The 24,398-nt window shown below is 42.1% G+C and overlaps 1 protein-coding gene across 1 annotated transcript in view; it reads right to left on the reverse strand.

The window, feature by feature from the left end:
• The window catches only part of THBS2 (thrombospondin 2), a 285,177-nt gene that overhangs the window by 141,895 nt on the left and 118,884 nt on the right, over window positions 1-24,398 (reverse strand). Inside the window, exons 7-8 of the mRNA XM_033937149.1 lie at window positions 11,083-11,223; window positions 28-121 (exon numbers count right to left, since the gene is read on the reverse strand). Coding sequence (XP_033793040.1) covers window positions 28-121; window positions 11,083-11,223 — 235 coding nt within the window. The remainder of the gene's footprint in view (window positions 1-27; window positions 122-11,082; window positions 11,224-24,398) is intronic.

A 24,398-nucleotide genomic window follows, 5' to 3' on the forward strand; every position in this document is an offset into this window, starting at 1 on the left:
GGGCTTCAGATTGGACAGGATACTTACAGTGGCAAGAAGGACAGCACTCGCCATCAACGAATGAAGGGCTAATGCAGTGCACTGCAGGACAGGTGATCTGATGGCAAACAGTTTTAGAATTCTGTACAGGGAAGAAATAGAAAAGCATTTAGCAGTTAACAGGAAGGAATGCAATTACATGAAGATTCTGTTAGGTTAGAAAATGTATATACAGTAAAACCCTGGATTGTATGTAACTTGGGGCTCCTTTTACTAAGCTGTGTTAGGACATTAACACGCAGAATAGCTCGCGCTGAATTGCTGCGCACGTTAGACCTTAACGCCAGCATTGAGCTGGCGTTAGTTCTAGCCACGTAGCGCGGGGTGTAATGCGCGGTAATATTCTGCGTGCGCTAAAAACGCTAGCGCACCTTAGTAAAAGGAGCCCTTGGTTTGCAAGTGTTTGCAGGACAAGCAAAACATTTTATTAAATTTTAACTTGATATACAAGCAATGTCTTACAATCCAAGTACGTACAGTACACACACATCACAACTGACATTGTGGGAGTGTAGTGACTGTTCTAAACAAGCAAGGTCTTGCAATATGAGTACATACAGTATTTTGAATTAAAGTTTTTGGGTTGTGGAGTTTCCATTATTTCTCAAGGGGAAATTCGCTTTGCTACATGAGTGTTTTGGATTACAAGCATGTTTTTGGAATGAATTATGCTTGCAAACCAAGGTTATACTGTATGTATATATATATCAGCCCCATTTTAGTCTGAACGTACCAATCAGAACTGATACATCCAGGTTAGGATCATGTATACAAGTCCAGTATTGATGTTGAGAAGGATCTGCTGACATAGAGTCTTTTCAAAAATATGCGTGGCAATTTTAGAAAGAAAGATACACTGTGAAAATGTGAATTAAGAATCCATAGCAATTAACATGTGTAAATACTGATGTTCATATAGGTAAACTGGTATTCTCTAGTCCACAAGGGCAATTCTTTAACTGAGCTCCCACATTTGCATACCACTTAAATGTGGAAATGTACAGATTACTATCACTTTTTTGGATTAGTATACAATTACTCATGTAAGTGTAAGCGCTGTCCTGTAAAGATGAGTGTAAGCAGGGGCATAGCCAGAAAATTGAAAGGGGGGGAGCCCAGGAGTGGACTGAGGAAGCCAAGAATTTCCTCTCAGAATCCCCTCCCCTTGCCATTGAGCCCCTCCCCTTGCCATTGAGCCCCTCCCCCCTCCATCATATCTTTGCTGGTGGGGATGCTCAAGCCCTGACAAGCAAAATTTGGCTGCCAGAGCCCTGCAAGTGCTGTCTGAGAAGCAGGGAAGCAGGCAGGCTGCTTCAGCTTCCGACACCAGCACCTCCGCCCATGCTCAGTTCACATGCATGAGCTGAGCATGCACAAAAGTACCTGAAGCAGCAGCACGGGCAGAGCTCTGGCGACAAAACTCTTCAGCTGGTGGTGCTTGAACATCCCTGCCAGTCATGTATTGGCTATCGTAATGCTATCGTAATTTTGGAAGGGGCCTGAGCCCAATGCGTGTATGGGGGGGGGGGGCAGGCCTCTTCTGTCTACACTACTGCACGCAAGTGGCATAGAATGCAAATGTAAGGGGGTATTCTCTTGGGTGGAGGATGCCATTTACATACACAATTTTCAGAACACTGGAAGTTAAGCGCACACATGCCACATTTAGGCATCTAGAGTTGTGCCAGGTTTCTGGCTAATGTTATCTGCAGGCAGAACCATCCTGAGGGCTCTGCAAGCAATGCGGCTGCATAGGACACATGGGAGACAGGGCCACAAAATTGCTCCTCACCTTTGTTCCCTCGTCTAAGCTGAGCACATGAGCAATCACACATACATTCTAGGAGCATTGCTCACAGGTTTTACACGGGTGCTCACCAAAATACTTGCAAATCTAGAAAATTGTTGGTTTTTTAGAACTTGCTGCTCACATAAAAACATTTTTCTTAGAACTTGTCGCTCACATGAGAAAAAATTTGCATACATTTGGTCAGTCCTTACAGGGACCTTTGTTCCTCACCCATTGTCTTCCCCGTGTCCCTGTGGTGTAGTGAGCAGGGTGGGGCCACTAGGAAACATGTTGCCCAGGATACAATTCCGGCTCAGGATGCTCCTGACTACGAGTGTGTAAATGTAAGGTGTGCCAAAGCTGGATTACGCTAGAATTCTTTAGTAGAATTGGAATCTGGATGCCATTATAGAAAAGGCTCTCACCATGTGTCATTGAGGGAATTCTGAGCAAAAAAAAAAATTTAAAATTCTGCATACTGTGTTTATCAAAATAGAGTAAAATTACTATTCAGAAACAGTGGTTATAAACGTCTAAACTGAAAAGTTCATACTTAAAGATGCAAAATTTTAAATGTTTTGGCGCAGATTTCCTCCATGAGCACAGTAATACCTTATGCAGAATTTTAAAATATTATGGCCCCCTTTATGAAGCCGTGTTAGACTTTTTTTTATTGCTGGCTGCAGCGGTATTAGCGCTGATGCTCATAGGAATTCTATAAGCCTAACGCGGCTTCATAAAAGGGGGCCTATGTGCAGAATTTTAAATTTGCTTTGGCCAAAATTCCCACCCCCCAGGAGTAATATGTATATAAGAATTTCTGGTTCATAGACAAAACCGCGGAAGACAAAGGCGTGCGCCGACAACTGAGCGCAAGATGGAGGCGCGCGCCGAAGAAAATGACAGTTTTTAGGGGCTTCGACGGGGGGGTTTGTTGGGGAGCCCCCCACTTTACTTAATACAGATCGCGGCAGCATTGTGGGTGGTTTGGGGGGTTGTAACCCCCCTCATTATACTGTAAACTTAACTTTTTCCCTGTTTTTAGGGAAAAAGTGAAGTTTTCAGTAAAATGTGGGGGGTTACAACCCCCAAACCCCCCACAATGCCCCCACAACGCGGCACGATCTGTATAAAGTAAAATGGGGGGTTTCTCCCCCCACACCCCCGTCGGAGCCCCTAAAAACAGTTATTTTCTTCGGCGCACGCCTCCGCTCTGCGCTCAGTTGTCGGCACGCGCCTTTGTCTTCCGCGGTTTTGACCTGACACCGAATTTCTTCCTTAAACTTACAAATAGAGAACCCAATTGAACACTGAAAGTGACTTCAGAGTGGATAACAACATTTTATAACAGGGCACCTAGGTTAATAGGGCAGGAAAGTGCCTATTTTTAGCCTATATTAAGACATGTGAAGTGTATGTTCATAAAACAGCATTACAAATCTGGCACAAATTGCACCTAGATTTGAGGCACAGAAAGTACATCTCCTTAAGAGCAGATGTAGGGTTACCAGATTTTGCATCTGGTAAAAGAGGGTGTGTGGCCCCGCCCCATTCCGCCCTCAGGCCCATTCCATTCAACATATATGCTTAAAGCTAAGTACTTCATGATTATATTCCATAGTGGGAGAGTATTGCATAAGAAATTAAGATCACTAAATAAGATCACTAAACGATTTAAAAAGAATTAAAATCACCTAAGAAGAGAGTGTATGGGACATATGATAGCTCACTTTGTGGTTATTAGCCTTGAAAAGTATGTCGGGCTTATAGCTGTGAGCGCTTGAGACCCCCAGTCCCTCTCTATAGTACCCAGTTTGGGTTAATATAGACTTGTGTTTTAGCCAAGATTTTAGTGTGTTTCACAAGAGTTTGAAGAATTACATCTACTGTAAAGCACAATAGTTGGAGTGAAAAACTTCTGTGAGAGTTTTAACCTAAACTTCAAACCGGAAAGGTCTAACTTTTTCAGACCCCTCCTAACTCTCTTCACAGTAAATATTACAACTGTTATAGATCCTTAGAAGTACCACCTAGCACTCAGACAAATTCATTGTGTCAGGCTTTATGTGCTACTTCCTCACCAGATGCTATTGAATATATAAATACTTTTTTTTCACCTTGAGTGTATAAATAGTTTAAATACTTAGCTTTAAACTTGTGGTCATGCTTTCAGGGATTTATACCGCCAACATGTTTCACCCGATGGGGTTTTATCAAGGCTCATATCCCTTTCTAAAGCTTACTACCACTGTAACCAACCCCTGAAAGCATGACCACAAGTTTAAAGCTAAGTATTTAAACTATTTATACACTAAAGGTGAAAAAAAGTATTTATATATTCAATAGCACAAAGTTTTGAAGATCCGGTGAGGAAGTAGTACATAAAGCCTGACACAATGAATTTGTTTGAGTGCTAGGTGGTACTTCTGAGAATCTATAAACGTTGTAATATTTACTGTGAAAAGAGTTAGGAGGGGTCTGAAAAGGTTATACTCTTCCAGTTTGACGTCTACTGTATAAGCACATGTCAGCTTGCACTGCACATACTTTTAGGAGTAGTCAGATTTTATGAGGCCTTTGATATGTGGCATGTTGGCAAGTTGCAAACCATCAGACTCTCCCAGGGTACACATGAAAACTGTCAAAATTCAGTTTCAAATAGATTTATTGATTTTATAAAAACTTCTAACCCATTCCATGTACAGTTATGGGCAGGGTGCAAACTTACATAAATATTAAAATTACACAGAAACACACAAGGCATTTCTGATGCAGCTGACTTCATAACTCATTGCATATACCGCCATGCTATGAAAAATAACTTAAGGGGGATATTCTATAAACGGCATTGAAACTGTTAATTGGGAAACACCATTTAAAATGGTGAAAAGAGGTAAAAATAAAAGGTGTCAGAATAAAAGGTGTCTAAATAAAAGGTGCCAGAACCACATCTACATAGTCGCTTCAGGCCACCGAATGCCAAAGAAGACATGGCCATCATCAGAAGTGACGTTAGGCGGTCTAAAGCACCCATGTAGGCAAAGATAGGCACCAGAAATGTAGGCCCAGTAAACCCTAGCCTACATTTCCGGCGCCTATCTTTGCTGAGCTGGCAGGACTTCACGCCTCTCCTTCTCGCCACCGTCTCACGGCACACCGAGAATCTCTCCATGGCACACAGTTTGCAATACACTGCTTTAATGTGATGTCTTTTGGGTGTAGAAATCCAAAGGAACTGTATGTGAGAAAAGGAGAGAGGCTAACTTGTATAGACCAGGACAGTGATAGTGTCTGAGTATTTCAAGCTGGTGAAGCATGGCAAGATGGTGGCAAAGCCAGAAAGATTCTAGGCTGTCAGAGAGAAGCATAATCAGCTGACTGACTAGTCACATGACATTCTACAACACGCCCACTTACCACTTCTCCCGCCCCAACCATTTCCAGTGAAAATATGAAAGTGCTGAAACTTTTTAAAGAACCCGTATACCTGTACAAGCCAAGGGTGAGGCCCCATATAGAAAACTGTGTTTAGTTGGAGGTTGTTTCTTGTTACGTATATAATAAGACATGAAGTGGTTTAGAGGAAGGCAGTGAAAATGGGATAGGGTCCATACCAGAAGACATAAAAGAGACTTAAATGCGCCTGCGTCATTTTAAAGTTTCTCTATGGAATATTTGGTCCTTTGGTCCCTTTATATTGGAATACACTTAGATCTTGTGTTAAAAGAGAAGCTTCCGCCCACACACGCAAGATACTGCTTGCAGGCTCTGATGGCTTTGAAGAAGTTACTCAAAACGCGTCGCGAAGGTAAGGGGAGGGAGGGAGATAGATAGATTTGGGTAGGTAGGAAGAAGGGAGGAGGCCGCGCGAGGGGTGCCGAAGGGCTGTGAGGTGGCAAGAGGGAAGGGTGATGGAGGAAAGGAGCAGATGCTGCAGGGGGGTGAAGAGGTACAGACGCTGAAAGGAAATGGGAAAGACACAGTGGGGAGAAGATGTTGAAAGGAAATGGGGAAGACAGAGTGGGGAGAAGACGCTGAAAGGCCATGGGGAAGACAGAGTAGGGAGGAGACGCTGAAAGGAAATGGGGAAGACAGAGAGGGGAGAAGACGCTGAAGGGAAATGGGGAAGAGAGAGTGGGGAGAAGACGCTGAAGGGAAATGGGGAAGAAAGAGTGGGGAGAAGACGCTGTCAGGGAAGAAGACAGAGATGCCAGACTATGGGTGCCAGACCAATTGGGGGGGGGATGAAGGGAGAGGCACAGTAACGGAGCAAATGGAAGATACAGAGAGAAGACAGACAGTGGATAGAAGGAATTGAATGAAAAGATGAGGGCAGCAGAAACCAGACAACACAGGTAGAACAAAAAAAAATTCTATTTATTTATTTATTTCCTTTTTTTTTTTTTTTTTTTTTTGCTTTAGGATAAAGTAGTATATTAGTTGTGTTGATAAAAATTTATAAACAAAACCCTGCCAGTTGAACATCTCTTTCGCCAGTTCAGCAGCCAGAACTTTGATTTATAAGGAAGGAATAAGCCAAATATTGCAGTACTGAGGTTTGTATGGATGCTGTGGGGATAGTAGCCGCGGGGACGGGAATGGGGACGGCGGGGACAGTGGTTGCGGGGACTGGGACAGAGCGGGGTCAGTGGTCGCGGTGATGGGGCGGTGACAGGGACGGCGGTCACAGGAACGGGGTGGTGATGGGGACAAATTTTTTCCCCATATCATTCTCTAGCCAGCGCCCCCTGCAAAGATGGCACCCGGGGCGGTCTGCCTAGGGTTATCAGATTCTCTATAAGTAAAATCCGGACCCCTAGACCCCGCCCAGGTCCGCCCTGTTCCACCCATCCCCACCCCATTACGCCCACATCACACCCCAGCCTCGTCCCTAGCCATGCCCCCCCTCAGCCTGCTCATCTCAGTCAGGAGGGCATTTGTGCATGCGCAAATGCCTCTCCCGACACAATTTGATTTTCAAAACTCGGACAAAGTGCCAGGGTTTGAAAAGCCGTGTGGATGGCCGGACATGCCCTCTTAAACGAGGTCATGTCCAGGTAAATCCGGACGACTGCTAACCCTAGCTCTGCCTCCCACTCCCCTCACTATACCACTTCACCCTAGACTCAGATAAAAGGAGGGAGAAGGGAGATAATATACAGAAGTTTAAAAACTATAAAGAAATTAATGATCTTTTCCAAAGACAGAGGAGCTACAAAGCTACAGGCCATGAAATGAAGCTGCAAGGAGGTAATCTGAAGAAAAACATCAGGAAATACTTTTTCATGGAAAGGATGGTGGATGCCTGGAATGCCCTCCCAGTGGAGATACTGGGGACAAAAATAGTAACAGAATTCAGAAAGGCATGGCTTAAATACAGAAGAATGGAATCAAAGCAAAACTTAAATGACTTTCATATTTTAAAAGACCAAGACTGAGTCATGAGGAAGCCCGTGTTTGAAGTGAGAGGCAGACTGTGTGTGAAGGGTGTCTGGATTGGAGGAAAGTTTGAGCAAGAAGGGTAAAGATGTGATGGAGCAGGCTTAAGGCCGGTATGACTGACTTGAGTTCTGTGTTTTAGCATCTTACTGAAGTAAGAAAAAAGGATTAAAAGAAATAATTATAATTACAGAAACATAGAAATGTGAAGGCAGATATAAGCCAAATGGCCCATCAGCAATAACCATTATCTCTTCCTCTCTAACAGATCCCACGTGCCTATCCCAGTCTCTGTCTCCACCATTTCTTCCGGGAGACTTCCACGCAACTACCAACCTTTCTGTAAAAAAAGTATTTCCTTAGATTACTCCTGAGCCTTGTAGCCCTTTCAGGACCAAGGGACATATTTGTCCCATAACTTTAAAATCCTATAAATTTTGATTGGGATAGTCTACAGTTCTAAATTTGATATGTACGGATTCCATATGATACTGCCTTTATGTAAACAAACTGGTTCCAACATTCATTCATTAGCGTCGTTGCTAGATTGACGAGAAGATTCACTTGCCACACTGTCCATAAGCCAGAAGTGTGATTTTTTTAAATAAAAATAATGATATTTCACAAAAAAAATCAATTTTTTGGCATCTGCAAGCCCTTTTTACCATAAAAATGTCGTCAAAACCACAAAAATTGGCCTACGATCCTTATTGTCCTGAAAGGGTTAACTTCATCTTATGCCCTCTCATTCTCGAGCTTCCTTTCAAATGAAAGAGACTCACCTCATTTCCTTAGATTACTTTTGATTCTATCCTCTTTCACCTTCAGGGCACGTGTGGCATTTCTGCACATATGTTACATAGCAAACACACAGGCACCTAAACTTATGTGGAACATTATGCTTGCCTCGCAGCTGGTGTACAAATGTATGGGAACTTTCCAAAACGCTTTGAAATAAAGGCACAAATGCCTTTGTAAAATGTTGGCATTGTATACAGATTTCTGCCATAGTTTCTAGGTAGTCCATTATAAAATTGCCTTTGCAAAAGGGTGCATAAGCTGTGAAAGCCCATAGATGCATTTGTTCTACTCATTTAATAAAGGCAACATTATATGTCTTTATAAAATAGGTTTTCCCATTTCCAGCCCATTACCCTAATGATTATGTTCATCCTCTTCTCCATGTAATTCATATACAACTGTTGTAATGTATGCATACACACGCACAAGCCACTTCTCATGACAACACCTTTAAAACAAATAGGAGGAAGTATTTTTTCACGTGAATAATTAACTCATTACCACAGGATGTCGTAACAGTGGTTAGCACAGCTGGGTTTAAAAAAGGTTTAAGCAGTATGTTATTGAGACAAACAGGGGAAGCCACTGCTTGCCCTGGGATTTGGGGAGGATGGGATATAAATTTAAATAAATAACAGTCCTAGAGTGGTTTAAAAAGTGTTTGGATAACCAGTCTTATATGATGAAAAGAGAAGGTATGTGTTCACGTTTTTGATGTCCACTATATGGGGTGCTCCAGGGCTCTCCTTTGTCTCTCATTATGTTTAATGTGTTCTTTGGACACAAGCCACCTGATATGCAACCCTATTCAACCAACCAAGAATGGCTCCTGAATATTTTTGGTCAATGACTAGCCTGGTCACCTGCTATGTCATGCATTAAAGTCATGCAACATAGCCAGTTAGCACCAATGCTCTTTGTCTGACCAGCTAAATTTGGTAGGCAGACAGACCTGCATAAATAGCAGGTCTAGCTTTGGCCACTATGACTTAGCCAGTCAGCTGATGAATATCGGCTTAACTGGCTATGTCCAAAGAGGCTAAAAAATAGATCAGAAATTCAATGCTGGTCACTGAAAATAGCCTGGCACTGAATTTCAGGATTCACTACTGATTGCATGCTGTTGATATTTTATCATTATGACCATTCCTATGGACATGACCTTATTACAGTCGAAAGTTTTACCTTGCATTAACATGACTGAATCTTGATCTAATCAAAATCGACTCAAGTTTAAATTTAGCTAAAACAAAAATTTTATGGTTGAGAAATGGATGGCAAAATGTTCCAGCCACCATTTGAATAATAATGAGGCCCTGAATGTTGCAAACTCATCTAAAGTTCTGGGTTTCATATTAGATTCAGCTCTGAAATATGAAGCTCAAATTAATGTATTTAGAAGAAGTTTTTTGTGTTTTTAATTAAATTAAGGCAACTGAAGACTATTCATCCTTACTTCCAAGAAAACCAATTTGTAGAGTTGATCCAGGCTTTGGTTATAATCTCAGTTGGACTATTCTAACTCCTTATATTTCGGTATATTAGATATTCTTATGAAAAGATGATAACTTTTACAGAATACAACTGTTAGATTGATTTTTTGAAAAGAAAAGTTTTGATCGTGTTTTTCCATTGTTGGTTTCCGTTCACTGGCTTCCTATTAAAGCATGAGTCTTGTTTAAATTAGCTTGCTTTGTGTTTTAAATTTTATGTGGTTTGGCTCCAGAAAGTTTGACTCAGTTAGTGGTATTTCCTTCAGTCAGAAAAAAGTTTCCAGGTCAAAAGATTCCTATTTGTTACTATTTCCATCTTTTAAGAGTGTTCAGCGTAAAAAGATATTGCCTTTGTCTTTTTCTCATAAAGCTGTTGCGATCTGGAATGAGCTTCCTCTACCAGTGAAGAAACAGACCTCTTATTATGCTTTCTGCAGAAGTCTTAAAACTTGTCTTTTCCACCAGTTTTTGAATTGAAACAATTTTTATTTTCATTTATGTAATTGTGGTCCGGTGTTTTATTACAAATTGTTCTAGATCCTTCAGGGGAGAAAGTAGTCTATAAGTATAGGATTAGATTACTACTACTAATCATTTCTATAGCCGTATTAGATGAATGCAGTGCTGTATACGTATATTATAAGCAGGTATTTTCTCTGTCCCTAGTAGGCTCACAATCTAAGTTTTGTACCTGGGGTAAAGGAGGGTTAAGCGATTTGCCCAAGGTCACAAAGAGCTGCAGTGGGAACAGTGGCATAGTGAGATTGAGAGGCGTCCTTCCCCCACCCTCTTCTCTGCCCCCCCCCCCACCTCCACACATTCCTTCCTGCTGTGCGCGCACTGCTTTCCTTCCTCCGTACCTCTGTAATGTTCCTGATATGAGCAGCATATGAGCAGCCCAAGCTGCTGTCGCGCCAGCATTGGCTATTCTTCTGACATCACTTCCTAGGTGCGGGTCCAGGAAGTGATGTCAGAGGAAGAGCCGACGCTGGCGCGACAGTAGGTTTGGGGTTGCTGCTCAGGCCAGGAACGTTACAGAGGTATGGGGGAAGGGAAGTGTCACGCGTGCATGGCAGTGGGGGAGGGAAAGGAGTGGGGGGACGAGAGCAGGACGGGTACCCTCCCCCCTCCCTTACTACGTCACTGAGTGAGGATTGAGCCCAGATCACCAGTCCCCAAGTCTACTGCACTAATCATTAGGCTACTTCTCTACTCCATATTTGGAAATGAACATTAAGGGGAGAATTCATCAAGATGTAGTAAAAGATCGCCTTTTACCACACCTTGATTTCCTGTGGGATCTCCGACCTGCAGTTTCTGAATCCCGTGTTAAGAGAATAACACTGCCTGTGAGCCACCTCGTAAGCGGCATTATTGCTGTGGCCTGGGCTTGATGGACCTTCAGTCTGCCCCAGTTTGGCTTCTTATGTTCTTACCTTCTTGTGTTCTAATCTTAGTTCAAGCTCAGTTTGTTTAGAAAAATTCAGTTTTACAGATTAGGGGTGTGCTTTAAGATCTCACCTGACAGGTACATTTTGTGCAGCTGTCCACAATCCAGACTTCGTTATCTGCAAAGAGGCGATCATTCTGCCAGCACATACTCTGATTCCTTACTGTTCTGTTGGGCCCAATCAGTTCCCACAAAACTTGATTTTCTGAAGACTGAAAGATTAAGACAGGAAGAAAATGTAAAAATCAGTTGAGCAAAATTTAGTTCAAAAGCACATTTAGTATTACGGAAAAGTAAGCACAGTACAAGTCCAAAAATCCAAATGCCATAAATCCAAACCACCTAAGAATCCGGACCGTTTAAAATTGCAATCCGGACTCTTGGGGAAAGGAAAAAGAGAGATGGCGATGCTGAAGCTTTTATAGTTTGGTATAGTAAATGTAATAAAGAAGAAAAAGAATGAACATTCAAAAACAAATTTTACAGTCAAATACCTATGTTTTCTATGAGTCTCCTAATATACCCCTCCCCCCCACTTTTTATGAAGCCACGTTAGTTTTTTTTTTATCGCCAGCCAGCTCATAGGAATTCTTTGAGCGTCGGAGCTAATACTGCCGCAAACAGTGATAAAAAAAAGCCTAATGTGGCTTCGTAAATGGAGCCCATAGTCTAATTCAATGAGACATAATATTTAAGTTTCTTTATATGTCTTCCTGTAAATATAACTTTCACAAAACAGGGCAAACCAGGGTTTTCCCGGGCCCAGTGGAGTAGTAAGGGTGGGTACGGAGGTGGTCCGCCTCGGGCGCCAGCACCTCTCCTCCTCTCTGCCCCCACCTCTTCCTACTCCTCCCCTCACCATGCATGCGCCCCCCTTTCCATTTCCCCCGACCTCTAGTTGTTCACTGCCGCAAGCAACAACTTTAAAGTGCTCCTCACGACTGCATCATGTCTCCTGCTGATGTCACTTCCGGGTACCGCACACAGGAAGTTACGTCAGCAGGAGAGATGACAGGGTCTTGAGGAGCATGCTGAAGTTCTTGTTGCTCGCGGTAGTGAACAACAAGAGGTACGAGGAAGAGGAGAGGCGTGCATGTGGCAGGGGGGATTGGAGAAGGAGTGGGAGGCTGGCTTGGCGGTATATCAAGTTTTAATTTAACTGTAAACTATAGAAAACACTTAATAAATCATAAACTATACAAATCTTAGTATTTAAAGTATATTAAAAACTTTGAAGTCAATATTCAAAGTGATATATCTGCCAGAAAAGACTGTTCGCCAGTTAAATTATTTGTTTGGGGTGAACTATTCATATTCAGTGGCAGTTAACCAATAAGTGCTACAGAAAATGTCCAGTTAGCACCTAAGCCGAAATCGGCTATTTTGGGGGCTTTCCGTGGACAGAGTCCAATCCAATCCAGAATTTATATTGGGCTCAAAGTCTCCCATATCAGCTCTCCTCCAGTCAGCATCAATTCAAGCTATTACAAAGACATATGTGGCTGACTCATCCTGTTGTCCACGGAGAACCTACGTTACAGGTAAGTAACTACACTTTACAAAGACATGCTGCAGAAGCACTTAGTTGCCCTTTATAAGTGATGTAAGTTCTGATGTTCTTCTTGTTCTCCCTGCGTATCGGTGATAGACATCAAGAATCCTACACTGCCCATGACCCGCTCCCAAACCACGTTTGGCATGCCTCTGACTATTTTTGAGATTTTTGCCGGAATCGTCGACCTCTTCTGAGATTGTGCTTTTGATGTTTAGGAGGTTTTGCTACTGATGTGCCAGGATATCCATGTTTAAAGCACACATGGTGCTTCCAAAATGACCAGCATAGTGTGTTAAGATTAGTTGGGATTTGCATGTCTAAATACCTAAAGCTCTTTCTCAGCCCAGGTCAAAGGGAACTCACCTACCATGCCTCTCTCATATTAGTTTGTGCTTAAAATGCCACAGACTTAGATTCAGTTTGAATCTCTAGAGCATGCCATAAATCATGAAACTCGCCAAGGCCTCGTGTAATGTGCGTTCGGGGTTCCTTAATACTTACACAATATCATTGGAAAAGCCAGAGTTCTGGCGTCTACACCATTCAAACACACAACCTGTATCTCTTCCTCTGTTATGAGGACTCGGAGGACAAACAAATCCTTGTCTCATGGCTCTTTGTTTGTTGAAGGGTTCTGTATGGATCCCGTTAAATAAAATTGCTGTGGATTGGCATTTAGAATTTGAACTGCCCATAAGAATTGGCCTCAAAAACCAAATTGGTAAAGGGTCTGAGACATAAAGGGCCAAATATCCTATCAAATGTTTTTTTCCCCAACTGAACAAGGACGTACGCAGGTAGGGCTAGTCTCAGTTAAGGCGCTGGTCTTTGACCAAAGGGCCGCCATGTGAGCGGACTGCTGGGCAAGATGGACTACTGGTCTGACCCAGCAGTTGCAATTCTTATGTTCTTATGTTCTTAGTCCTATTAGCAGAGCTGGGTGACCCCTCTGCTGAATCCTGAGCATGTTGAAAACTGTCTCTCTACCCTTTACAAGGCTTACTCAGCCCTTGCCCACTAAATGAGGATCACTGAACGCCAGTTGTTCAGCTAGGTTTTTTTTTTTGCTGTGAAATGGGGCGATATGACTCCGTTAACAGTGGATCTTTATCCACATTTGGTATCAAGGCACTATTATTTCTGGGAAAGATCCCTGTTCCAGAATAGTACTTTAACCCCCCCTCTTTTACCAACGCGTAGTGCGGGTTTTAGTGCCAGCAGCGGTAGTAGCTGCTCCGACGCTCATAGAATTCCTAAGAGCGTCTGAGCAGTTACCGCCGCTGCCGGCGTTAAAACCCGCGCTACGCATTAGTAAAGGAAGGGGTAAGTCTCCAGAGGACCTCAGCTGAAGCAATGTATAAACTCTGCCTTATACAACACTACAAAAAAGTCACTTAGGACATCGCGCGAATCTACCATGTTGCACTAACTATGAAAAGGCAGCGCTCTGAATATTACATTTGGCCCTAGAACATCAATACATCTGTTTTTATTGATTGGGTTTTATTAACCACATTTATGAAGAGATTCACCCAAGGTGAACATAGAACTTACAGTTTTGTTAACAGCATAACAACAGTATAATGACCAAATACGAGTAAAAGCATAAATACAGTAAATGAGGTAAACCTGGAAACAGCAAATTGGACCCTAATAATAGGACTACCATGAAACCGTTATCAGAAATATACACATTAAACAGCACTGCAGAACAATTATATAACAGACATAGGATAAATGTCAATACAATACAAACAATACCATCATAAACAGTATGAAATAAAATTTTATTGAACTGAACATTCAAATAATATACTGTCGATGCAATATAATATAACATCAGCATAATACCAATGAAACACCTAAGCACGTATTAGAATATTCAGATAACAAAGATATGATGCTAATATATATATATATATATATAAACAATAAAGCTTATCATTTAGCTGAGGGGCCAAGTGCATATATAGATGGGGACAAGATGGGTAGTACAAAGTCAGTTGGGACTGTGAAAAACTGCAAAAAGACCTTAGGAAATTGGAAGACTGGGCATCCAAATGGCAGACGAAATTTAGGGCTCCTTTTACTAAGGTGCGCTAGCGTTTTTAGCGCACGCTAACCATGCGCTAAACAAAAAATACTAATGCAAGCTCTATGGAGGCGTTAGCGTTTAGTGCGTGCGGTACTGTAGCGTGCACTAAAATTGCTAGCGCACCTTAGTAAAAGGAGCCCTTAATGTGGACAAATGCAAAGTGATGCACGTTGGGAAGAATAATCCAAATCATAGTTACCAGATGCTAGGGTCCACCTTGGGGGGTCAGTGCTCAAGACAAAAAATCTGGGTGTCATCGTGGACAATACGCTGTAACCTTCTGCCCAATGTGTGGCTGCGGCCAAGAAAGCAAACAAGATACTAGGAATTATTAGAAAAGGGATGGTAAACAAGACTAAGAATGTCATAATGCCCCTGTATCTCTCCATGGTGTGACCTCGCTGTGTGTATTGCGTTTAGTTCTGGTCTCCTTATCTCAAGAAAGATATAGCGACACTAGAAAAAGCTCAAAGAAGAGTGACCAAGATGATAAAGGGGATGAAACGCCTCTCGTATGAGGAAAGTCTAAAAAGGTTGGGGCTCTTCAGCTTGGAAAAGAGACGGCTGAGGGGAGATATGACTGAAGTCTACAAAATCCTGAGTGGAGCAGAACGGGGTACAAGTGGATTGATTTTTCACTCCATCAAAAATTACAAAGACTAGGGGACACTCGATGAAGTTACAGGGAAATACTTTTAAAACCAATTGGAGGAAATTTTTTTTTTCACTCAGAGAATAGTTAAGCTCTGGAACGCGTTGCCAGAGGATGTGCTAAGAGCAATTAATGCAGCTGGTTTTAAAAAAAGGTTTGCACAAATTCCTGGAGGAAAAGCCCATTAACTGCTGTTGAGACAGACATGGGAGAAGCCACTGCTTGCCCTGGATCGGTGGCATGGAATGCTGCTATTATTTGGTTTTTTTGCCAGGTATTTGTGACCTAGACTGTGAAGACGGGATACTGGGCTAAATGGACCACTGGTCTGATCCAGTAAGGCTATTCTTATGTTCTTATGGATGGCTAAATTGAAAGCAAGTTCTTTGTACAGTTAAACAAGATATAAGGAACTGTCTAACTTACAATATGTGTAGCAAGCTAGTCCAGGTGTGGAATGAGTGTAGTGTCAGTCAACCTATATATTAAAGACTTAGGAGAAGAGCCAGGCTTTCACCTGCTTCTTGAAGTAGAGGGAGTAAGTTCCAGAGCATGGGGGCAACTCCTGAGAAGGTTCGGTGGCAGGTATCACATTAAACAATTTTTAAAACATGACAGTACAGATAACGGCCCTCCTTGAGGGGATGTTAGATGTCTCAAAGGTGTATAAAGAGCTCATTTATTCTTTAAGTATTCTGGCCTATTTTGTCCGAGGACCTTGAAAATCAAACACCGTTTTAAATTTACTACTACTACTACTATTTATCACTTCTAGCGCTGAAAGGTGTACGCAGCGTTGTACATTTTGGCATTTAATACACGGTCCCTGCTCAGAAGAGCTTACAATCTAACTCGGACAGACAGACATGACATATAGGGTTGGGGATACAGAACCTAAGGTGAGAGGAGTTAGGAGTTGAAAGCAATCTCAAAGAGGTGGGCCTTTAACTTGGACTTGAACACTGCCAGAGATGGAGCTTGCCGTAGGGATTCGGGCAGTTTGTTCCAGGCATATGGCGCAGTAAGATAGAAGGGACGTAGGGACTTCCAAACCACTCTCCAATGTGGTTTTTTTTTTTTTCAGATGTCCCAGTTTCGTAAACTATTGGAAAAACTCCAGCCACATAAGGTTTATCAGGTACTTTTGGATCAGTGGAAAAAAGACTTGGAGGATCAGCTCCAGCTTACTTCCCTGTCTTCTATTGTTTTCCTGTTATCCACCGGCTGGTTCAAAGTGCAGAACTCCATGAATGTCATTTTCACACAGGACATCGTGCTTACTTTTCCCAGAAGCAAGCTTTTCAGTTTGTGGGCTCACATACACCTTTATGTCTTAAATGTCACCAGGGGGTAATTCCTTTGGTCATGGACTCTGGCGTTGCCCGAGAATCTGAGTTTTTGGAAGGCAGTGCAAGCTTATCTGCAAGCTTATCTGCTCGGGCATGCTCTGGAGGGTATACTATTTCTATCCGTGGGTTACCTGGGGGGACATTCATCGGGAGAAAATCTGTTGTTGAGTAAAAGTTATATTTTGGGGTAGAAGGGTATCATTAATCATTGGTTACAAGATTCTCTACCCACTATCTGGTATTGAAGGAACAAACTTCATGCTTTGATGTTATGGGAGTCTATGTCAGCACGGTTCTCTAAAAAACTGAACAAAAATTTTCTCACTATATGATCTCCACATTTGTTCACTCTCTCCCCCGTATTGCGAAGTCAAACTTTGAATAAACTGCAGAAACCAGCGCCTCTTGCGTTATCCATGCATGATCCCTGAGGGGCAGGGAACTAGGGGGTTCTTTTAGGGGTATTCTCTTGTAAGCCTGAATATTTTATTTGTAAAAATTCTGGTTGGCTCTACATTTTCAGCCTGGTATGTTTCTTTGCTTTGAATAAACAGTTAAAAAAAAAAAAAGACGGAAGGGACGGAGTCTGGAGTTGGCAGAGGAAGAGAAGGGCACAGACAGGAGGGACTTACCAGCTGATAGGAGAGATAAGTGAAGAGAAATCTTGAGGGGCAGCCGAGTGAATACATTTGTAGGTAAGAGGAGTTTGGTACACGGGCTTGTCATGCCACAGGGGCTTGCACACATCGGAGAAGCTGAAAGCTATGCCATCAGCAGTTTCACTACCAACAGGGTCTCCCATGACAGATATGTTTCAGTAGATAGTCAGACTAATGATGTACCACCCATCTGGGCAACAGCATATGGGCAGTGTTGGATCACATTTGATGCGACAATGGTGACATCAAATTTATACTGCACAAAAGAAAGGCTCGGCAGTCTATTTCTGTATTCTGCCATAAAACCTTGATGATAATCATCAAGCCGCTAGGACTTGAACATGAGTTGATGGCATCTAACGCATGGCACTGGTAGCCAGTGTAATTTTTGGAGCAAGGCTGTGATGTCACACCATTTGCTGTCTTCTGTCAGTCATGCTGCAGCATTCTGTCAAGGTTCACAAGATTAACCTTGAGTTTTCAATCAAGCCGCCTTCACCTCTCCCTCCCCCAGCAAACTCTGTCAACCTTCCTTCAGCACCTGTCGCCTTTTCTTCCTTTCATAAAATCACCGATGATGAAACTGCACATTTATTCCTCCTCCAAAGTCACTACCTGTTCCTCTGATCTGATTCCCACCCATCTACACAACACTATCCCTCCTACTGTCATCCCTTTCATCTGTCACATCCTCTGTCACATGCCATAATTACACCACTCCTCAAAAATTCTTCAATGGACCCTACCTGCCCTTCTAACCATCGCCCCATCTCCCTCCTTCCCTTCTTAACCAAACTACTTGAACATGCTGTTTACCACTGTTGTCTTGAGTTTCCGTCATCCCTAGCTATTTGCTCCCTGCACTCTACAGAAACTGCCCTTGCTAAAAATCTCCAGTGACCTGTTCCTGGCCAAATCCAAAGGCCTCTATTTTCTATCCTCATTCTTCTCGATCTATCTGCTGCTTTTGACACTGTAGACCGCCACCTTTTCCTCGACACCCTGTCCTTGCATGGATTTCAGGGCTCTGTTCTTTCTTGGTTCTCTTCTTATCTTTTACATCGCACCTTTAGTGTACGTAGTGGTGGATCCTCCTCCACTGCTATCCCACTATCAGTTGGGGTACTCCTGGGACCTCTTCTTTTCTCCATCTATACTCATTCTCTTGGTGCTCTGATCTCCTCGCATGGCTTTCAATATCACCTCTGTGCTGACGACTCCCAGATCTACTCCTCTACACCAGAAATCGCTACAGGAATCCAGGCCTGAGGCTCAACTTGCCTGGATGTTCCACTGCCACCTAAACCTGAACATAACCAAGACTGAGCTACTTATCTTACCACCTAAACCTACATCACTATCTCAGTGGTTGACATTCTCAACCTCCCTGTCTCATCAGCTCACAACCTTGGAGTTATCTTTGACTCCTCTCTCTGCAGAAATCCAACAGACCGCCAAAACCTGTCATTTCTTTCTCTATAATATCTAACCTAATCAGGATTTCTTGATAGCACTTAAACCGTACAGGTTCGAGGCAAATTACTTCACAATCTGACCTTTCATCTCTAAGCACACTACCACATCCCTTATCCACGCCCTTATCACTTCACGCCTAGACTACTGCAACTTGCTTCGCGCAGGTCTTTGAAGAAACCATCTCTCTCCCCTTCAATCTGTTCACAATTCTGCCACACGACTTATATTCTGCCAGAGTCGCTATGCTCACATCACCCCTCTCCTCAAGTCAGTTCATTGGCTCCCTATCCATTTCCATATTCAGTTTTTATTGACTTACCTGGTGCAGCTCAATATCTCTCCTCTCTTATTTCTCCCTTTACTCCTTCCCAGGAACTCGGTTCAGTGGGCGAGTTTTGCTTATCTGTGCTCTCTTTCTCTACTGCCAACTCCAGACTACATTCCTTCTCTCTTGCTGCATCATATGCCTGGAACACACTACCTGAGTCAATTCGTCAAGCTCTGTCTCTGACAGTATTCAAATCCAGGCTAAAAGCCCACTTTTTTGAGGTTGCTTTTAACTCCTAACCTCCACTTGCTTGTAACGTGCCCATGTCTGAGAAACTCCTTAACCTCCTACTTGTCCTGTTTGTCTGATTAGATTGTAAGCTCTACTGAGCAGGAAATGCCCCTTGAATGTTTTATGTTTAAATATATTTATTGATTTTCAAATCATATAATCAAGAATACCTTGTACAGAAAGCAAATTAGCAATTCTACATAAAGCAAGAAATATTCCAATAACATTAAATCATATATTAACTAAAATGCTCAAGTCCTCAAATTTGGATCCAAGATTTCTTATAAAATAAAACAAAGATAGAAGAATTGAACTTAATGTACACTCTTTCATAAAGTTAGCTGGACGGCTGATTGCTGGGATTAACCAATAGTCATAGAGCTTATGATTTTTCTACCTCCAATCGGGAGAGCGCTAAAAAAGAAGTCAACTGATTAGGCTCAAAGAAAACATATTTAACTGATCGGTGATGCACTATACATTTACAAGGGTGTCGCAAATAAAAAGTAGCACCCAAAGATATAACACCTGGCTTCAACAAAAGAAATTCACGACGACGCCTTTGCGTCTCTCGTGATAAATCAGGAAATACCTGCACTTTACAACCCATAAATTCTTTCTGTCTATTTTTAAAGAACAGTTTTAACAACCATACTTTATCAATAGAGAGAGCTACTGTTATAATCAAAGTGCTCGATTCTACAACCTCTTTATCTGATTTTTCCAATAACTCTGATACATCCAATAGTCCTTGATCCGACGGCTTTTTTGGTAATTTAATCTTATTAGGTAAATAATAGACTCTTGATAAAGGAGGTAATGAATCTTCTGAGGCCCCCAAAACTTCAAGAAAATATCTTTTAAACATTTCTCTAGGAGGTGTCAGTGGAAGCCTAGGAAAATTAATGATTCTTAAGTTATTGTATCTGGAGTTATTTTCTAAGTTCTCCATCTTTCTTCCAAGATTGATATTGTCTTTCATTAAAGTTTCCTGTAATTGTTTGGATGATTTAATGTCCTGTTCAAGCTTTTGAACAGAGGAATTAGAGGCAGTCATATCTTTTTTCAGTTCTTTAAGTTCAGTAGAATGTTGAGATAATTTCCCCTCAATTAACTGAAGTTTGGGACTTATGGTCTTCACTAGTCCGGCCATAAGATCCCATAGTGAGTCCAGAGTTACTTCTGAGGGTTTTTCCAGAGAAATTACAGGTAAAGAAATGTCATAGTGCTCACCGTCCAGTTGAATAACTTGACGCTGTCCCTGAAGGTTAACTCGCCTCTCAGATGATTCCCCCTCAGCTTCTTCAAAGGAGCTCATATCCATAGGAGCTCCTGTCAGCAGGCTCTGTGATGGACTACTTGCCTCAGGGGAAGACAAGACCCCAACCTCCGGGGTTACCTTACCCCTTGGAGAGCTGATTAGCTGAGGTTGCGGGGGCGGCGCCCTAACGTCGGGGCTCAAAGATGTCTCCAATCCCGGAGGAGTCTCCACGGCCTCACTGACGCCGCTACTCCTCTGCGGGCCTCCCTCCGACGCCGAAAAAATACCCTGCATCCGTCTGATGAGTTCCCCGATGTCACCAGCCGCGGGGGTGGCCGTGGGCCGCGAGGCACCAGCGGCACTACGGCCCCTCCGTTTAGGCATCGGGTAAGTAATTGAACCGCTTGAAAATTGTTTGAAAATTGTTTGAAGAAAAATCCTCAGAGCGGCATCTCAGCGCGTCCAGCCTGACGCCATCTTGGATCTCGCTTGCCCCTTGAATGTTTTAATGTACTGTGCTGCATAAGTCTAGCAGCATTATTGGAGCTAATGCAAACTCTTTTTAGTTTGACCAATGTATAGAGCATTCAGTAGTCTTGTCATGACATTAAACCTTTCGAAAATCTATGAAAACGTATCTTTTTGAAAAATTTGTAAATTCAACGTCAATTATACTCTGTTTTCTTTAAGAATGTATTGTCACTGAACTGTTCAGTCTCTCATGAATGTGAACCGCCTAGAACTAAATGGTATGGCGGTATACAAGAATAAAGTTTATTATTATTATCATGGCGTGGACTACTGTGGTCTTTTCAATATATGGAGAGAGATTTTGTAGCTGCCACAGGTGAGAAAGACAATTTTTAAAGATTGTTTGAATTTGTGGGATGAGAGTGAGTGACGAGTCTAGCAGTATACCAAGATTCCTGACCTGTGAATTTTTGGGGAGCCCAAAATGTATTTTGAATTCAGGTATTTGTCCACTTGGGTTAGATACTCAAATAATCTCTGTTTTGCTTGGGTTCAGGTAGAGTTAGTTGTTTTTTCACCCTTTGCTGAGTTGCAATTAGGCAAGCAGTCAATTTACTCAAAGCTGTAGGTAGATCTGATTCCCTGGGTATGAGTAGCTGCATATCATCAGCATAGATATAGAATTTTGTGCCCGTTGACCAAAGCTGCTCAGCCAGAGGCTTGAGGTAGATATTAAATCAAATGTGAGACAGTATTGATCCCTGTAGCACTCCACAGTTCAGTGCCCAAGTGACTGGTGTGCTGTTGCTGAATAGAACTGATTTTTATCTGTCTGACAAATATAATTTGAACCTTGTAAATACTGTGCCACTGACACCTATTTCTGCCTGTCTTGTAAGCATGATATTATGATTCACAGTGCCGAAAGCTGCTAAAAAATCTAGCAGCACTCGTATCGAGGCACATCCCTGTCAAGAAGGGATGCAAGAACTATCTCTGTTCAGTACCAGCCAAATTGACACGGGTCTAGCCAATTACTCAAAACCAAAAAGTCCAACAGGGGAAAAACTCATGCTAAAACAACCGATGAAGAGAGTGGGATTAAACAATGGACTTCCGAAGAAGAGCCAGGAGAATAAAGCAAAAAAGTCGGTATTGTGTAAATCCAAAAAGGTTCAGACTTGACACTGCACCGTGTTTTGGTGAATGACACGCCAGCTTCAGGGGTCACAACACACTCTAAAAAAATAACAAATAAAAAACATATCCATTAATAAAAATAAATGTAAAAAGTGTGAACGTAATATCATCATAGATTAATAAATAGTATATTAAAAATATATAAAATGTGTAAATGATGTTGAAACAATAAAATCCAGAAATCAATTGTCACTAACTGGGTAGTACAGAATACACAAATATGATTCAGCAAAAGTTTGATTGCTTAGTCACTTGATTGTATTATCACACATTCAGTAGGTAAATAAGCAAATACTGTAAATACAACAGTGTAGGTATATCGAATACAATATGAACCAGGAGATCTAAAATGAAACTAAACCAAAGCAACCACTGTCTATATCTATAAATAAGTGTACATATATATAAAAGATCACTATGCAAAGCAATGATTAAAGAAGAATATAAATAGAGGAAGACAAGGAACAAACTAACCTGAGTCGGACAAATCAACAACACAAACGGAACTAAACAACCTTGTGGATCTGAGAATATAAAAATAAAAATATAACCACATGTGTGGTATATAAGATGTAAAACATTTTAATGGTATAAATGTGCACAATAATAACACATTAACAAAAACATATACCCCCCTCTTTTACAAAGCCGCGATAGCGTTTTTAGCGCCGGCCGCAGCGGTTACAGCTCCGACGCTCATAGAATTCCTATGAGCGTCCGAGCTGTTAGTGCAGTGGCTGGCACTAAAAACACTAGCGCGGCTATGTAAAGGAGGGGGATAGTCAGAAAAGTCTTTTAGGGTCTCTTCTAGCAAACTGCGCCAGCAGTTTGTAGCGCGGTGAGCTGCGCTGAATGGCCCGCGCTGCTCCCGATGCTCATAGGAACTCTATGAGCGTTGGGAGCAGCGCGGGCCATTTAGTACAGCTCACCAAGCTACAAACTGCTGGCGCAGTATGATAGAAGAGGCCCTTAGTAAAAATAAATGTATAACGTTAAAATCATTGATGAAAAAATTATATCAGACATCAATATGTAGCCAAAAACCTATAAGTATGTAATCAGGAAAACTTTAATATAGTGGAGAAGGTTAAAGAAACCTAATGGTGATTGTATCAGCCTATGTAGAAACAGGAAGAGTACAAGGGTGAACAAAGAAAGGTTCCCAAAACTTAAAACCACAACTATTGTGTTTAAGATTATAATCAGAGCTAAGCTAGTGGGACTATAAATATTCTCTATCGGTATGAAATCTGGAAGGCTTTTAGCATGATAAAAAAGCGGTCAGTTGTAAACACTTAAAAATATAAAATCAGATTGGAAAAGGAAAAAAGCGCAAGGCTCAGTAGAGAATTGCTCATAGGAGATAAAACTGCGATTATGTTCGTGCAAACAAAACCTAATGATGATCGCATCGGCCTCTTAAACACTTGGACATGTGAAGTCTGAATAGAAAAGTGAAAGGATTGACAAACAATGACTCAATGAAAATAAAACAGTAATTATGTATATAAAAGTATTTGCGGTGCAAGGGGCTTAGAGAAAATATTTTGTCAAATCTTTACCTAAACAGCGAAAGTAGAATAAAAGCCTCACCTCTAAAGAAAATCTTAAGTATTGCAAGCAGGTTTAAACTGCTACTGTCAGTGCTCAGTTTAAAGACAAATAGTATTTATAGAACAGGTACTATAGCGGCAATCCTCCTACAACGTGCTGCCCAAGTCTCAAAGGCCTTGCTCACCACACCACTTCCGTGTTTACAATCCTCTCCTCTTCCCTCCAATTCCCATCCGTATTGTAATCCCCCTGCAGTCAGCTCAACGCCTATTGTCCGCAACATGGAAGACTCGGCTATCCCTTAGGTCGGCATTCGGTTTTCGAATGTCCCCGGGAGCTAATTGGCCAACATGCCCTGTCAATCAAGTCACAATAAAGTCTGTTTGTTCTATCAATCATAACGTCTTGGGCCTGATGCACGTGCCGGCCCTGTGGACAGGCAGGAAATTTCTACGGACCGGCACCGGTCTGCGGACTGGCGGTTGAAGAACACTGCTCTAGAGCAGTGTCTCTCAAACTGTGTTCTAAGGCACAGTGGTGTGCCCTGAAGAGATTC

Source organism: Geotrypetes seraphini, chromosome 3, assembly GCF_902459505.1.
Source record: "Geotrypetes seraphini chromosome 3, aGeoSer1.1, whole genome shotgun sequence".
NCBI lineage: Eukaryota > Metazoa > Chordata > Amphibia > Gymnophiona > Dermophiidae > Geotrypetes > Geotrypetes seraphini.